Source organism: Primulina tabacum, chromosome 11 (assembly GCF_025594145.1).
Source record: "Primulina tabacum isolate GXHZ01 chromosome 11, ASM2559414v2, whole genome shotgun sequence".
Taxonomy (NCBI): domain Eukaryota; kingdom Viridiplantae; phylum Streptophyta; class Magnoliopsida; order Lamiales; family Gesneriaceae; genus Primulina; species Primulina tabacum.
Genome location: NC_134560.1, coordinates 38,527,876 through 38,545,837, shown reverse-complemented (window position 1 = coordinate 38,545,837; position 17,962 = coordinate 38,527,876). Strand labels below are relative to the sequence as shown.

General features: G+C 34.3%; 4 protein-coding genes and 1 non-coding gene across 9 annotated transcripts; 3 read left to right on the top strand and 2 right to left on the bottom strand.

The window, feature by feature from the left end:
* Positions 1 to 37: 37 nt before the first annotated feature.
* On the bottom strand, positions 38 to 933 carry LOC142519850 (uncharacterized). The gene is made up of 2 exons (XM_075622869.1): positions 151 to 933; positions 38 to 52 (listed from the first exon to the last, which is right to left on the bottom strand). Exons 1-2 carry the CDS (start codon positions 931 to 933, stop codon positions 38 to 40), a joined length of 798 nt encoding a protein of 265 aa, XP_075478984.1.
* A 1,173-nt stretch (positions 934 to 2,106) lies between these two features.
* On the top strand, positions 2,107 to 2,898 carry LOC142519916 (uncharacterized). The gene is made up of 2 exons (XM_075622934.1): positions 2,107 to 2,604; positions 2,704 to 2,898. The coding sequence occupies exons 1-2, from the start codon at positions 2,107 to 2,109 to the stop codon at positions 2,896 to 2,898; spliced, it is 693 nt and encodes a 230-aa protein (XP_075479049.1).
* Positions 2,899 to 3,239: 341 nt separating this feature from the next.
* Positions 3,240 to 7,553, bottom strand: LOC142519914 (uncharacterized). Of its 5 annotated transcripts, none has more exons than XM_075622931.1 (7): positions 5,949 to 7,552; positions 5,808 to 5,849; positions 5,480 to 5,718; positions 4,124 to 5,250; positions 3,897 to 4,043; positions 3,763 to 3,828; positions 3,240 to 3,683 (listed from the first exon to the last, which is right to left on the bottom strand). In XM_075622931.1, exons 4-7 carry the CDS (start codon positions 4,649 to 4,651, stop codon positions 3,240 to 3,242), a joined length of 1,185 nt encoding a protein of 394 aa, XP_075479046.1. In that variant the 5' UTR covers positions 4,652 to 5,250; positions 5,480 to 5,718; positions 5,808 to 5,849; positions 5,949 to 7,552. The 5 variants fall into 5 exon arrangements, with proteins under 5 accessions (XP_075479046.1, XP_075479044.1, XP_075479047.1 ...); XM_075622929.1 differs by having other exon boundaries at positions 4,124 to 5,491; positions 5,669 to 5,718; XM_075622932.1 differs by having other exon boundaries at positions 4,124 to 4,824; positions 5,669 to 5,718.
* Positions 6,779 to 6,850, top strand: TRNAP-UGG (transfer RNA proline (anticodon UGG)). The gene has a single exon. It is a non-coding gene; the product is annotated as a tRNA-Pro (tRNA).
* Positions 7,554 to 10,420: 2,867 nt separating the features above from the next.
* Positions 10,421 to 15,342, top strand: LOC142519098 (DNA polymerase kappa-like). Its single transcript, XM_075622009.1, has 14 exons — positions 10,421 to 10,594; positions 10,702 to 10,874; positions 11,045 to 11,218; positions 11,374 to 11,497; positions 11,590 to 11,690; positions 11,850 to 11,936; positions 12,088 to 12,183; positions 12,280 to 12,400; positions 12,590 to 12,718; positions 13,391 to 13,482; positions 14,073 to 14,184; positions 14,282 to 14,601; positions 14,732 to 15,051; positions 15,150 to 15,342. The coding sequence occupies exons 1-14, from the start codon at positions 10,507 to 10,509 to the stop codon at positions 15,271 to 15,273; spliced, it is 2,061 nt and encodes a 686-aa protein (XP_075478124.1). The 5' UTR covers positions 10,421 to 10,506; the 3' UTR covers positions 15,274 to 15,342.
* The last annotated feature ends 2,620 nt before the right edge of the window (positions 15,343 to 17,962 follow it).

The window sequence follows — 17,962 nt, the reverse complement described above, 5'->3', positions numbered from 1 at the left end:
TGAAAACTGATGACCAATACTTCTTGTTGTGAAATGGTTATTTACGCATGACCTACATTCAGATTACATAAAAAAATATTATAAAATAGTACATATAGTAATATTTTTTAAAAACGTTTTATAACACAATTATACAATTACGTAACAAACCTTATTCACAAAATTATCTACCAAATGACGCAGACAGTAAGCATGATAACTACTTGGGAACATTAACTCAACAGCCTTGATTATCCCGGTATGCCTATCTGAGAAAAAAGTGAACTGGTCAAATCTGGTACAGTGATGCGAAAGCAAAGCACGTTTAAGTTGGAAACAAAACCACCCCCAATTATCATCATTTTCAGCATCCACGACTGAATATGCTAATGTGAAAAGATCATCGTTAGCATCCTTAGCAACAGCAACCAAAATATTTCCCTTGTATTTATTCTTTATGTGAGTGTCATCCAAGAAAACCAAGGGCCTACATCCACGGATAAAACCAGTTGCACATGCATTGAAACAGATGAATAGCCGTTTAAATTTATTACTGCAATGATCAATTTCAAACTCAACAATACTTCCGGGATTAGTTTCTTTGATAGCACCACAATACCATCTCAGTCTATCATAAAACTCATCTTGTGCACCATGAATGTCATGCATAGCCAATTCCTTATCTTTCCAAACCTTGTGGTAATTGAGCTCGACCACATAATCCCTTTGGATATCTTTCAACATCATACATGGTCGACATGATGGTTCTCCCCTTAATCTCTCCATCACAACATTGGAAACCCATGCAGCATCAACTTTAGGATGTCCTCTACTACGAAGATTGTCATCACCACACGTATGTATTAGATTACATTTTCTGATTCCAAAAAGATTGTCAGATTTGTGTCTTGAAGCATAAATTCTCCAAGAACAACTGTTTGCACTACAGACCATAATAACCTTCTGACTATCATTCTTTTTATACAAAAAGGACCGTCTCGTAGCAATTGCATAATTTTTAGCAAATGTTCAAAATTCTACATCTTTGAAGAACTGACCAGCCCCACGGATGCAATTACTCCACACGTCTATGGAATTTCTTGACAAACCAACTTCGAGACGAGCATCATTAATAGTCAGCGTACCATCTTCACATTCAACCCTATTATAATCAATCGAAAATTTTATTACAGTTCATTTTTAACATAGTACAAAATTATTAATGTGGCACAAATGAATATACTCAGGTGATGTTTAACAATTCAAATGATTAATGATTTGAAAGATATAACTTACACATGATCAATATTCAAAAGAAACATACACACAACAAATGACTTACCCAACAGAACAAAGGCCTACATAATAATTAACATCAACAAAATTCATAAGGAAATCAAAAATCAAGCCATCAGTTTTTACCTCTCGACATCGTGGGATCCCATTGGTTCTTTGATTATTGCCTTCATAGTAATTATAGTAAGTTTCATAGAGACATGTAGATGAGTCATAATACGGATGTCATCATCTTCATTCAACGTAACATACTTCTTCATATGAGGGGCTAGATACTGCAAGGTCACATTTTGTGGAGAAATTTCCTCACATTTTCTTCCAAGATTGAGAAACAGCTCCATTACACTGAAGCCATCAGAAATGATAAATTTGTTGATCCAGATCCAGATTCCATTTCTACAAGAAATCGAACACAAAGTTATGTTTCATGAGTGGTTGAAAATTATAATGAAAAATACGATTTCTGGGTGGACGAGATTTATTGCAAGGAAATAGATTCCCAACTCACACCCATCAATTTGTCATGGCAGTTTGCATTTATTTCATCCTACTGTCATTCAGGAAGTATGCTCGAATTAACCATATATGTACTCAAATTAATACAATGAAGGCTGAAATTCATACAAAATATGCTGAAATTTACCATTTTTGTAAGAAAATACAGTCTGCATTTATAATGCTGTGCAGAACCGAGAGCCGTGGGTTTAAACAACAAGCCACTGTTGGAACTTGGCAAAATAGCTTCGACCATGTATGATGTTGAAAGATATCCAAAGAGATTATGGGGGTCGAGCTCAATTACCACAAGGTTTGGAAAGATAAGGAATTGCTATGCATGGCATTCATGGTGCTGAGGATGAGTCTTATGATACACTGAGATGGTATTGTGGTGCTATCAAAGAAACTAATCCCGGAAGTATTGTTGAGTGTGAAATTGATCATTGCAGTAATGAATTTAAACGGTTATTCATCTGTTTCAATGCATGTGCAACTGGTTTTATCCATGGATGTAGGCCCTTGGTTTTCTTGGATGGCACTCACATAAAGAATAAATACAAGGGAAATATTTTGGTGGTTGTTGCTAAGGATGCTAACGATGATCTTTTCACATTAGCATACTCAGTCGTGGATGCTGAAAATGATGATAATTGGGGGTGGTTTTGTTTCCAACTTAAAGGTACTTTGCTTTCGCATCACTGTACCAGATTTGACCAGTTCACCTTTTTCTCAGATAGGCATACCGGAATAATCAAGGTTGTTGAGTTAATGTTCCCAAGTAGTTATCATGCTTACTGTCTGAGTCATTTGGTAGATAATTTTGTGAATAAGGTTTGTTACGTAATTGTATAATTGTGTTATAAAACTTTCTTTTAAAAATATTACTATATGTACTTGTTTTATAATATTTTTTATGTAATCTGAATGTAGGTCATGCGGAAATACACATTTCACAACAAGAAGTATTGGTCATCAGTTTTCAAGAAAACCGCATATGCCCCATCAAGACAGGAGTTTGATCAACATATTAACAATATAATAAAGTCAATGCCAATTGCTAGAGACTTCATAGTGAGATCGTCTCCAGAAAGTTGGGCAAATGCATGGTTTCCGGGAAATCGGTGAGGTGTTATAAATAATAACATAGCCGAGTGTTGGAACAATTGGGTTAAAGCATCACGATTTCTTCCTATTGTTGCAATGGTGGACCATATCTGCATTCAAATTATGGACATTATGCACAGAAGACGTGAAGCGTCAATAGGGATGATTAAGATATTGAGTCCATCAAAGGAGAATGTTCTTGCAAAAACATATGCTGAATCTCGTAGTTTGAAAGTGTTGAAAGCATGTTCTTGGAGTTTTGAGGTTGTGGACGGAGATAAATCATTTGCTATTGATTTGTGTGCTACGACTTGTTCGTGCAAAGCCTGGCAGCTTAATAGGCTTCCTTGCAAACTGTGTCCTTAGCCAGATACATTCTTCACAATTGAAGATATAACATTACTAACTGTGTCCTTTTGTGAGCCAGATACACAATTAACATCATTACTTTCATCTATTATCTCTCTCGAAGACTCCTTTGTGTGAACCTTATTTACTTCCACATCCACCTCAGTTAAACCAACACCATCGCCTTTAATCACATTTTGAACGACATCAATATTATGGAATCCATTGTATCCACCTAAATCGATGTCAAAATCTTCAAACGAAACATTCGTATCGTCTTTTTTTCCAACATTCACCTCACAATCTACCCGACCACCAACAACATTTTTTGTCACCATTCCATCAGATTGACAACACATTTGTTTAAGCATTTGAATCTCGTTGAATTGGTCTTCAACAAGTTTTTCCAATCTCTTAATTTTGTACGTTGTTTCTGCATCCTTCATTTTAGACGATACCTGAAAATTCAACACCTAAATAAATCAACACTGATTCTTAATACATCCTAAAATACATTTGGTGAATATATTTGTATACCTTTACATTTTCCTCCCTCTGATCAAATAGTTCCAATTCCTCACCAAATGGAATGATGTCAAACTCCTTTCAGATAATAAAAAAGAAAAATTATCACCTTTGAAATACTCAAAAATTATCTGAAAACAAAATACCTTCGTACAAGTGATTCTTTTGAGCAAAGCCTCCGCTTCTTCAACTTTTAACGGAATCTTGCTTTCACACCACTTGAACAAACGGGGATATGTACGCGGGGATCCGGATACTACTCCTAAGAAAGGAACTTTTTCGTACACCCAAGCCTACATAAATAATGATAAAATAAAAATTATGATACAAATTTTTTATATAAAAGTAGTTACAAAAAATAATACCAACTCACCATCATCCCGACAACACAACCATCCAAGTATGTTTTTCTTCCAGATGCTCCTTCCGAATTCACAATATGTCCAGAAATTTTATCGCATAGAAATCTATGCGCAGCGTCTCCCCATGAATATCCAAAGAAATTGGTCAAATCATCAATGTAAGAAAATACAAACCGGGGAGTCAAATAGGTACTCAGCGGAAATACTATACAATTAAACGCAAACAAAATAAACATTCTAACAAAATCATCCAAATGTGAGTCATCATCTGATTCGGCTATTAACAATAGATTTTCAGAAATCGACTTCCTCGTGGCTTTGATAAGCTTCCCTGCAAAATAGCATGACAAAAAATCCGACTTTGTTCCGAGTTCTTGGTTTACAGGTTGGCCTCCATAAGGTAGACCAATGACGATAGAAAATTCGAATGATGTGAAAGGGATGATGATGCCCTTTCCAAAGATAAAAGAGAGGGAGTCAATGTTGAAACTCCTTAATACGACATCAACTCGGGTACTGTAGATAGACAGTTTAGGCATCTTCAACCATTTACCAAAAGGAGTACCAATGATCCTTGCTCGTTGCCTCTCATTCAGTTTTGGTTCAAGTTTGTTTATTACTTTTCTAAATTAAGTAGAAGAACATCGTGACATTGCATCTTTTATGCTCTGCATATGAGCATCATTTTCATCAACTTTTTTTTTAACCATTTCTACATAAAAGAAAAAAAGTAACAATATCAATATACAGAATTAAAAACAACATAAACTTCTAAAATTAGTCCAGATATTTTGTACCATAAAATTTAGTAAAATAAAAAACAAGGCAAACAAAAACAGAAACACTGCCTTCCTATCAAAAAAGATGAAAAAACAAGGAGATGGTGGTACATGATCGACAAAAATAATGATTGTACAACCGACCGAAATAACTTATTTTGAAAATACAATCAAAGTTAATTTTGGAATTGAAATCATAATTGTATACATTACCATATATTTTTTCAAACAGTCAAATTACAACAAATACCAATCACTAATTCTGTACATGACCATAGATTTTTTGCATCCATTTTGGTTATTGTGACAAGAGGGAACCAACTAGGCCATCCAAAATAATACAAAAAATCATCCTATTTCTTGAAGCATTCATTTATAAGTTTTGTTTTGACCTTTATACGTCCACTTCTTCTGAGGACCATGAGATATATCTAATGTAAAAGTCCTTTACTACACTTCTTAGAACATTGTATTTATATTAGATTGTAAAATGGAGAATTAAACTACGGAAAATTTCAATTTTTACTTGCACTTGAGCACAATCCATTAATTTATCAGCATCCCCAGCCTTATAACATCATGATACACGTACCTTCGTATCTGAAATTCACACCAAACAAATCAGCCACTAAACTAGAAAAATAATCCATTAATAAAGAAAGGGAGAAAACTCCCCCAACAAAAATCAAACCATAGATTAATTTATGGCATTAGATTATGTAAATAACATATATTTTTTTAAAATATGAATGGATTTTCACTAATTTAGAGACATACCTGCAAGAGTCGGCAAGAAGGATGATGAATGAGGCAACGAGGGCAAATTCCTTCACAGCAGTCCAAACAAAAAAATTCTTCTCATTCTTACAAATCGACAGAACACGAAAATAATTTTAAAAAAAATGGAAAAACTCACAGTTTTCGAAGATCAATGAAAATAAGTTCTCCAATGAATAAACTACAAAAAAACGACAACAAACGTTGTAAGATCCACAAAAAACCACAAAAACATAAAAAAAATTCGAAAATGAAAAAATGAAAAATCGGAGAAACTCACGGTCTTTCTCACTTGATTCTGCTTGTTACCTCGTGCGCCTTACTAATGGTTCTCCGTCGTTGTCAGAAGACCATTTCGGCCGATGGGTTTCTCTGATCAGTGAAGAAAACGGCTGGGTTTTCTCAGATGAGCGTCGATTTCGTGGGTTGGGGGAAGGTGGATTTTATCACACGAACAGAGGTGAGAATATAAGAGAAATAATTGAGAAGTCCGGTCCAAAAAATATCCTAATAATAGAAGTCCGGTCTACATATATTACTTAAATATTAGCTGGAAAAAAAATTAAAGAGAAATTTAATTAATAATTGATTTAGGGAGTGAAAACAAAATAAAATTGGATTTAGGGAGTGCAGCATATGATTTTATTAATTGGGGACTGAGCACACATTTTAAGTTTTCATGGGGTATTTTTCAACAATCCTCCCAAAAGTGAATGTACAGACTGAACCTAAACAATAGTTTGGTCTAGTGGTATGATTCTCGCTTTGGGTGCAAAAGGACTCGAGTTCAATTCTCGGAATGCCCCTCTTATTTTTTGTATCTACCAACCTTCACTGATAAAGTTTGATCCTTTACAATCTTTACTTATTTTTGGTCCAGGACCTCAATATTATTTTCAAGACATTGGCTTTAAGTGGAAAAATGTGATATCTTTTGTATTATTTATTACTTTTTACAACATTCAAATATTCAAGTGAAACATCAGACCTACAGAGATAATGCTGTATAAAGCACCCAATTCAACTTCATCTCCCATCTATATGTGTCTAGCTAGATTCACACTATAATTCATAAAAAAAAGTGTACATACAGACTGATTCTAAACAACAGGGCATTTGGTCTAGTGGTATGATTCTCGCTTTGGGTGCGAGAGGTCCCGAGTTCGATTCTCGGAATGCCCCTCATATTTTTTGTATCTACCAACCTTTACTGATAAAGTTTTGATCCTTTACAATTTACTTATTATTGGGTCAGGACCTCAATATTAGTTTCAAAACATTGACTTTCAGTGGCAAAATGTAATATCTTTCGTAATTATTTTTTCCTTCTCACAACATTTAAATATTCAAGCAAGCCTCTTAACCCTAGCACAGAATATCCCACATTCATCCACGATCTCCTCTCATAATTTTAAAATACTATATAAAATAAAGAAAAACCTACACAAACAGACATAAATAAATGAAAAAACAAGCAGCTTGTTCAATAATTCCAAGAATAAACGAGTCTCAGACAACAGACAATAAATTAGCATATAATCAACGCAATAACAGCTGTAGAAAATAAAAAATTCAACCACGCAGCTATTCATATGAAACTCGGTACTGTTATGAGCAGGAATTGAAAATCAAGAGACTGGTACACCAAGCAAACTCTGTACGGCTTCAAGCCAACATCATTACACTACTAGCATATATTTTACCTCATACAGCAGGTTCTTCCTGAAACTTTCTCTGCGGCGACAAGACACAGGAATAATTTGGGGGGGGGGGAGGGGGGGTTATGAAGAAAATTCTAAAAAAATCGCATAGAGAGCAGAGCTGAAATATTTTGCGGACTGTTCGAAGTTTTCCAACACTGCATTGAAAACTCGTTGGTAGATTAATTAAATATTTTTAAGTACTTCCTCGGGACTTCGGACAGTCCGCAGAAAAATGATTTTTTAAAAAATAATAATAAAATATATGACAATAAATTATTTATTCAATATATTTCACAACATCATATACATTATTCTATTTTTCATAGAGTAGATCTCTTGTGAGACAGTCTCACGAATTTTTATCTGTAAGACAGATCAACCCTATAGATATTCACAATAAAAAATAATACTCTTAGCATAAAAAGTAATACATTTTCATGGATGACTCAAATAAGATATCTGTCTGACAAAATATGACATGTGAGATCGTCTCACACAAATTTTTATTTTTTTCGTATATTTGTATCGTCGGATTGAATACGTCGGAAAATCATTATGTTCTTTTCTGTTATTTTTGTAATTTTCTATGATTTTCTATTAAGATAAAAATTCATTATAATACATATTATTTAAATCTTATTTAAGTTTTACTCTTAAATCTTATACAAGTTTATATTACTATATCACCTCCATACCAATAAAATAAAATAAATAAAATAGCTAAAATTATCGTACTTGAAATAAACATAAGAGTCATATCTAAAGTTTACTAGTAATATGATATTTATATTTTTTAGACAAAACTTATTTAACTAAAAAAATTTAAGGTTCGTGTGGATGGATATATTTGAAATCTATTGATTTAAAATTAATTTTATTGTTTAAGTTGTAAAATAAAAGAAATTCAAATTCATCTCTCTACTTTATTTATATTATAAATGTATTCGAAATCTATTCTCATTAGTAAAAACACAGTGTAAATAAATATGAGGTGAAATTGAGTTTTCTTTGAAGTTATTTAACAATGAAATTGAATACCAAATCTATGAATTACAAATTATTCAATCCATATGCAACTGTACAAAGACACATGCATAAAAAATATGCTATTATAAAAATTTTAAAAAATGATTACGAAAAATTTATCTCTTTTTTGTAATGGAATCTGTAACCACTACTTTTCGATGCACATCGAGTAAACCCTCAAACTAACATAATAGTATGTAAATATGCAGGTAAATCGTACTGACCAAATCCTGTACGACATATTCACCCAAAAAAGTGTTGATAGAGAATATCGAGCTTCTAACCCCCGCATTTGTTGTGTGTGAATAAAATAACTTCCTTTCCTCTCTATTTTCCCTTATTTCACATACAATTGCTATGCCAGCATGCTATTTTTGCCCTACAAAAATGAAAAAGAAAAACAATATGAAATGCCAAAAACATATATATGTTTAAAATACTTCGTCGAAAGAGTTACATTACCGACAATAAAACATGCATTAAATTAGCTTAGCTTAGCTTTCTTTCTAGTTTCACACAATAATCTCGTCAACCAATCCGCCTTCTCCTAATTCTTCTGCCTCGTTTGGCACCACGCTAAACTTCTGGCTTTTTACTCCCAGGGGATGGCCGATTCCCGCTTCATAGTCACCGTGAAACAATGACGTTTCAAACACGCCACTAGCGTCCGTGGTTTCTTGAACTCCGGCTGCTTCAGCCAATATCCGCGTGAACCTGTCGACAACATCGCAGGAGGGTAAATTCTTGAAGTTGTTGTCAGTTAAAAACATGGTGTTGCATCCCCAAGGACTTCATGTGGACCAAATTATTATGTCTTGCACTGAGGCATGAGCATGGATTTTTTGACCTATACATTATATTGCATGACGAGCTGTTACCAATAATAACCATAACTTCGACATCATCGAAGTTTGTCGTAGGATAGTGATCATATTGAAAATTGTTACGCTTTGATCGACCAATTTGATTTGAGGAAGGATTTGATCTAAAAATGTCAATTACTAATTATTTTGCGTTTACTTAAAAGTCACCACAATTATTATTTAAATTGCATAACATGATACAGAGCAGATTTGAAATTCACTTGAATTTTTTCCATCAAAGCATATCAAATAGTTTGAGATCCATCAATATAAGAACGACATATTTTAAATGAATATTTTTTACATAACCGTGTAAATTTTGTATGACGAACATCTTACAATCGAAAGTTATATTTGAAGATGGGGTATGGACTTATAGTTAATCACCCCAAGGAAATAATTATCTTTGAGATTTAGATTTGACTATTAGTTTCGTTACATGATCATACTAGATAAATGGTTTACACATTGTAAAAAAATAAGTTAAAAAACTATGAAGTTTAATTGATTCGTGTTTTTTAGGAAGACGATGACTAGAAATAAATTCTGAGAAGTCGATTAATTTGAAATGATTGTTTTATCGATGATTCATGGATTTTTATCTGGATTTTGGAAAAACTAGTGTCATTGTTTTATTCATCTTCTCGTTATAACCAATTACCCTATACTAACAAAGTTTATAAAACATAAAATCAACTTACTATAGGCAAGGTAATAATTAAGAAAGAAAGTTAGTCTCTTTCTTAGTCTGCTGCTATGAGTTAATTAATTGGGTGAATTAAGTTGATAATTTTTCAACCCCGTCAAAATGGTGAGTTGCACTATCCCACCTAGTCTAACCGTTTTGTCGAAATTGACTAGGTCCGTCGAAACGAGGTCGGTTCGTCTTAGCTGACTCATTGTTGACGTAGTAATGTCATTTAATAAAAAATAAAAGTAACTAATCCAAGATATCACAAGTAATTATGTTGTTATATATTTAAAATTTTTTAAAAAATATATCTGATCTGGAATGGGTGAGAGGGGATTTAAATAATTAATTATTAATTATTAACAATTAAAATATATGTAGCTACCTAAAGAATTTTGCTTTTTTTAAAAATATATATATATATTTATTTATATTATATATATAATTTAATTTAATTTTTGGCGCCGTGTTCATCATTTCTCTGATGTCAATCCGTGTTACTTTATGAACATTCTGCCCTAATTGAAAAAAATTAAGAAAGCCAGAAGAATATTGATGGAGAATGAGGAAGATTCAATTTCTGGTAACGATACCGCTCGTCCATGGCAATCCTATCACACTGTTTACACCAACGCGAAAGCAGGTATTTTTCTTGATCAAGTCATGAGATTGATGCACGCAATTCGGATTTTTGTAATTAAGATTTGTTAGCCACTCGACTGAGTATCGGGCTATTTGATTTTCTTTAAGGCATGGAAGGGGTGGATAAGGAAAAAGTGCAGAGAATAGTGTATGAGATGAGCAAAGGGTCCAAATATTTCGAGAACGAGGAAAGAAAAGAAGCTTACATGAAGCAGAAAATCGAGAACATGCGGGTGCAACTTGCGAAGCTCACTCCCTCGGATATAGCCAGTTATCAGAAGGTATAGTTTATCTTTAGCGATAATGAAGCCAAATTGAGCAAGTTGTTGGTTAATGTTGTTTGGCTTTTGAAATTGAACATGTTTGGTTAGGCTGACCATACTTTTTTTAATTGTGAAATTGTCCTGTTGAGAACGTACCAGCTTAATTGACTTGTATATATCATATACAGATTGCCGATGAAAGGTTGGTAGATTTAGAGGCCACTCGTGACTTGTCTAGGATTTGGCTACACGTCGATATGGATGCTTTTTATGCTGCTGTTGAAACTCTGAGCAATCCTTCTCTGGAAGGCAAGCCAATGGCTGTTGGTAGTTTGTCTATGATCTCAACTGCAAATTATGAGGTTGGAATGGCCGAGTTTGAATTGGTCGATTGTGATTCTGTGAATGCTTTTTCATCTCAGCTAAGCTCTTAATTGATCTGGGTTCACCTTTGATTCAAAGTTGTGAGTCATGTTTGCTGCTTAGTCTTTGATGAGGCCCAAAATTTTCTTTTCAGGCGAGGAAATTTGGGGTTAGAGCTGCAATGCCTGGTTTTATTGCCAGGAAATTGTGTCCAGAACTGATTTTTGTTCCAACTGACTTCAAAAAGTACACTTACTATAGTGATTTAACAAGGAAAGGTTAGTTTTTAGTGTTTTTTCCTGTGAATTGTTTGATGCAAGAAAGCTAATGTTTTTTCCTGATTTTTCTTATGCTCTTTCTTGCATTTTAGTATTCCAGAAATATGATCCCAACTTCTTCGCCGCAAGTTTGGATGAAGCATACCTAGATATAACAAACTTCTGTAGTGACAGGGGATTAACTGGTGGACAAGTATGTTGAAAACTGAATTACCATGTGATCCGATATTCATCTATTCCTTTGCATTGACATGTGTTGCGCTTATATTTTCTATCAATCATTTTTCTGTTTTCTCATGTTGTTTTTTCAGATGCCTGTAATGTTAATTTTTTATGTTTATGCTTCCTCAAGGTGGCAGAAGAGCTCAGAGAAAGTGTTCACAGTGAGACTGGACTCACATGTAGTGCTGGGGTGGCACCGAATCGCTTACTTGCTAAGGTTTTGCAGGCTTTATGTGGAAAACTTTTTACATCATCGATTATTAACTTATCACAACCAATGCAAACCTTCATCGGTTTCACTTACAATTTGGGTTCTGTTTAGCATTGCCTTCTATTCCAATGTTGAAAATCTAATTTTTTTCAAGCAGGTTTGTTCCGATATCAATAAACCGAATGGACAGTTTCTGTTGCCAAACAACTGTATGGCTGTCATGGCATTTATATCTTCGCTGCCTATAAGGAAGGTATAGTCAGTTGCCTGTTGATATATGAGAAAGGTTTTTATGTTTTGTTATGCGGGAGGTTCTTTTGTCAAATTCACAGAAGAATCCGTTGTGTAGATTGGTGGCATTGGTAAAGTCACTGAAAATATTTTGAAAGATGTGCTTAGAATTACAACATGCAAGGAGATGCTGCAGAAGAGTGGTTTAATCTTTGCTCTATTTTCTCGGTCATCGGCAGGTTTGTGTGATAATAATTGTAAACTCTTTTCCTTATATCGTCAATGTGGTTAGGATTTTTTCAGTGGTAAGACTCTTGCTCTTTTAAGATTCTAGTAGCTGGCTCCAAAAGCTTCACACATTCAAATTACTTGGACTAACGTGAGTTTTCTGCTACATGTGTACTGAACGTTTTTCCTCGATGTTGTAGATTTTTTCTTGTCTGTTGGACTGGGACTTGGAAGGACAGATACACCTCAATTCCTACGCAGAAAAAGTATGAGTACCGAGAGAACATTTCCATCCACAAAAGATGAGACTTCACTTTGCCAGAAATTGGGTAATCAGATTAACATGACTAACAGACTAACACGCTCATAAAAATTAATTTATTTACCTCAGTGTTAGTCGCTCAACCCACCTCTGCTCTACTGTTCTCGCTCAAACTATGTGATAATTCTCTTAATTTTCTTTAAACATAGTTTGACACAACAATTTCTTACTCAGAGCACTATCATAGTCTCGTTATTATACTTGCTTTACTATCCTCTTCTTCAAAAAAAAAAAGGTCATCTCACAATTTTATCCCAACCTTGGGTGATGATGATTCGGTATCGTAGTGTATTTTTGTAGGAGCTTCAACAAATCCTTATGGATGGGGGAATGTAGTAATTATATGCTTCTAGCCAGTTGCTTTCTCGTAGTTGCTGAACTTCATGACTTTAGCGGCTTACTGTTCAGCATCAAGTTTTGATATGCCAGTTTGATTCATTATTGATGCAGCATGGATTTGTCGACTTTCTGATATACATGAAATTTTTATGGTGTTGGATGGCCGTTTAGTAAGATTTGAATGTTCATTTTCAAAATGAGTTAGCCGAACAAGACCTTTTAAGTGAATGGTTTTGGTGCTGGGTGGTATCTCATGTGAATGCTGCATAAACTATTTTCTTTTGCAGTTATCTTGATGTTATGTGCATTCTCAAAGTAATATGTAAGGATCTGTTTACAGTTGATCTGGCTGAAAATCTTTCTGGTGACTTGAAGAAAGAAGGCTTGTGCGGAAAAACATTGACATTGAAGTTGAAAACATCGTGTTTTGAGGTACTGTTTAATTCATAACTGAAATTGTGTGCTTGAACCCTCTTTCTAGAGATTGTTTATCTACAGTCTACACATGTACAAAATTGCCAAGTTCATTTGCTACTTCAAATGTCATCCTACAGTAAAATTATTGTGCAACAGTTCCTTCGAAAGGTCAAACAGCTCAGCACAAATTAATTGACCCATTAACTTAAACTAATGTACCCATTAGTTTGTACATCCAACACATGCCACACTGATGCGTTATTATATCATCCTGCAGTATGACATGAACCAAAAGTAACTGTTTTTGCTTGTATCCTTCAGAGGTCAGCTTTAGCCTTTTTATGCTTTTTTAAAAAAGGAATTTATCTCTAGGGTCCTTGCCAACCCTCTGCTCCAGCTTCTGCCTTGTTTTTCATATATAAAAGAACTTCTCATGCTGTTCCATGTAAAGGTTACATGAAACCAACCGTGCCTATGTTTTTCTCTGTTATCGAAGCTTTAGATAATATATTTGCTTGTTTATGTTCCCTCGTCTTCGGATATATATTCCACTTTCTTTGAAAGAGAGATTTGTTTGCTTGTTATCCACTAATTTCAGACTTCAGGTTCGAACTCGGGCAGTGACTTTGCCACGCTACATTTTTTCAAGTGAGGATATTCTGAAGCATGCAATGATGCTTCTTAAAGCTGAATTACCGGCATCTCTCCGTCTGATGGGTAAGGCACTCCTTTTTTCATGTCGATTATCAAATATTGTTTCTTGACACTGTTCTGAAGTGATGCACTGAACTTTGAATTTTTCCCCTTCTTTCAGGACTACGAATGTCACAATTCACTGAAGATGGTAAATGTGTTTCAGTAGACCCTAAACAAAAAACACTTTCTACCTTCATTGTTACAGATGATGCAATGGGAAGAAATTTAAGAGACCAAAAGCTTTCGCAGTTCAAGGATGATACTTCATCCATAGGCAGAGGAACCAGTTTCTCTAATGATGCAAGTTCATGTGAATCGATGGATTTTTCCAATGTCCACCAAGTACAAAATCTTGACCACCCTGACTCCAAGAAGGGCCAGGTCGTGGTGGAAGATGGGGAAAGTTTAGATCTTCAGATTCATTGTTCGAGACAAAATGTATGTTTACTAGTCCTCGCTGTTTTTGGCATGGAAACAACATAAAAAACTCTGAAGCTTTTAGGTTGCTTCTTACCTAGTCTCGTTTTCTTATTCCAATCAAAAGTTATTCAAAATCTTTGTTCCTTAGGCTGATGACTTCAGTACAGAGCATGGTGCAATAAAGATGGTTCCAACCGGTGCTGAAAGAGATTCCCCATCCATGAAGTACGAGGAAGGCTGCCTGGAAAGACAGAGAAGAGTAATCGGCTGCAGTGACGATGAACCAGTGTCATTGCATGATAACAAACCTTTTCTTTGGTTGAACGATTACAGGTGCTCCATATGCGGTATCGAACTACCCCCTAGCTTCATCGATGAAAGACAAGAACATTTTGACTTCCATCTAGCTGAAAGGCTGCAAGAAGAAGAGTCGAGCAGTGTTCTGCGAATTCCCACTCCTAGGAAAAGGTAACTGATCCATTTATTGCTTTTTCTTGAGCCAAAAAGTTTCCCCTTCGCCCCTAATAACCGAGTGAAGAATCTCGTGATCTTTGAATATATTCCAGGCTCATCCACGAAGGCCATAAAATGATCCGCCGTCAACAGAAAAAGAAGCCCAAAGCATCTCCTTCGAAAGGTACACACGTTCCAATTGATATGTTCTTTGTAAAGACAAGTCAAAATTTCTGAGATTTTATGACAACAATTCATATTTATTGCGTGTATTAAGAATATTTACTGTAAGAAAGATATTATATTGCAATAAGTAGTATGCTCATCAGATATAATTTCACGAGATCCATAATTAAGCGCACCTCCGTGAATCCATCAGTAACAAATAAACAAATAGCAGTAAATTGATTCCTGAAATTAGACTGAAACAGGCAATCAATCAGACACAAGTGATTTATTATGTCTGCAGTATTCCACTCCCTTTTTCTTAGCAACCCAACTAATCCTGTTTACTATTTTTATCAAAATTCATCGTATATCAAGTCTCACTGTAAAAAAAAAAAACTTAGGTAATAAATTAGATTTAAAAAGTAAAATAAGCTAAAGATTGTAGAAACCAGAAACCACGATGAGTTTTATAAAAAAAATATCATAATGTAATATTATCTATTTTTTTTATTATAATAGGGCGGAAGGTTTTCATTTAACGTGGATGCGAACCTATGATTACCTCTAATTGGCAGAAGTTTATGTTATTACACAGCAAAGTTGTTGACGTAATATAATTAATACAAGTCTTACAATTTTTGATTTCACAAATTTGAAAAGGAGCACCAGCAAACACAAAAAACTACCATGAGGTTTTCTACTCGCATTCTTGTTCTTACATGGCTGGATTTCCCACCTTTTCTCCAACAAGGATCAAAACGATCATTTGGTATTATGTTTTGCACAAGTGGTCGCTTCCCAAACAAAGTCCTCGGCCCACATTCAATCAAAAATTTCGATTTTCACATTCTCTATCGTATCTGTTGACTCGTGAGAGATCACGATAGATAATATATAATATGATAAAAGTTCATGCATCTTTTTTAAGAGGATATTATCAAATATAGTTTTTTAGTTAAACTTTCAATTATCATATAACCTAGAGCATTATTTTAAAACCGGATCGGGTCGGGTCGGGTCGGGTAGACTGGGAACTTGTCACGGGTCTGATTTGGACCATACTTTTAAACCGTTCTAAATGCCATATCAGTCAACATCGGTTAAGAACTGGTGAACCGCTCAAAATTCGGTTGGACCTAGGGTTGTAAATTAATCGAGTCGGTTCACGAACTTTGTGAGTCTACTTGATAAATATTTGATTTGTATTTGAATTTATCAAACTCGAGCCAAACTCGAACATGTTCAAAAAATATTTCGAGAGGAACTCGACTCGAATTTTTTTTTTTTTTATAGTTCGCGAGCCTTAAAATTTTGTTAATATAATATAATTATATATCGAATATATATGCACTTCGAGCTTTCGAACCTTCATTCTCGAACTTTACTAGTCGAACAATACTTCGAATAGCTCCCAAATAGGTTCGAAGATTTCGAACCAAACTAAAACTTCTTTTCGAGCCGAACTCGAGCCATAAAATTCGAGCTTCAAATCGAGCTTGAGTCTACTTAATTCGAGCCAAATTTGATCATTAATATTTGGTTGATTCAGTTCGTTTACACCCTCAGTCAGACCAGCTAATTTTTTATAATTTAATTATTCTTATATTTATTTTATTAGTATTAGAGTATATTTGATTTATTTTTTTAATATATATATAATTATATTTGATTTTTTGATTATATGCATGTTTTTAAAATTTTAAATTATGATAATTTTTTTATTATTTATATATTAATTACAATATTTAGAATTTATATATTATATTATTATTTTATATAATATAAGATTATTTCAGTCCGATCTTTCAGTTGAACGAATCGATTAAAGTTGAACGATTCTTTTAAGATAAACCACGATGACCCATCCGAAAACATTGACCTAGAGGACAATAATCCAACAACAGCAAATTGAAGATGATGAGGATGATTTGCTCCTCGGTGCACTTCTTTCCTCTTCACCAAATAAGAAAGTTGTTACAATTAACCCATGTGCAGACATCACCTTATATGAAGATATCCTGATGAGCCGATTTTATTCGAGGGCTTGTTCAAGAGATAGTTGAAGTGGCAATGACTGGGCACAGTGATTCAGTATCAGCAGAACACATCAGTCAGACTGCAGAAGAACCGAATGATTCACAAATCTTACTGATTGATCAAGCAGCACCTTCTACCAGTCTAGCCCTTCAATTGGCTGGTCTATCTTCCAAAGAAATGCCTACGATAGAGCCATCCTCACCTGATCTTGGCATAGCTGATGGAACAACTTTGGATCAGTTTAGTTCTAGCCTCACTGATATCTTCTCTTCTATCACAATCTTTGGTGTTGCTAAAAAAGGGAAAGAGAAGAAGTCAACTAGTTCTAGTCAGCCTAGATCATCTACTGAGCCACAAAAGAAATTTACCAATCAATTTAGAAGATAATCAGTGCCGATTCAGTTAGTCACTTAGTTCAGTTGTACATATTGTTGAAAATGAATGAATTCAGTATTTTGACATAATTTTGTCAAAGACAAGAAAGGGAAAAATTGTTGGAACATTTTAGTTTTGGTTATTGGAAGAAGAAACCTTACCAAACTGAATTTTAGAGGTAAACTAAACTTCAAAATCTAACCGGTTACAAACCTAACTGATAAATCAAGTGTGAATGATACCATTAGCTAAATTGATTCTGGGTCGACTGATTGGGTCGACTGATTCAGATCCACCGATAGTCTATCAATCAGAATAAAATATTTTCACTTTCTGGTAAATTAGT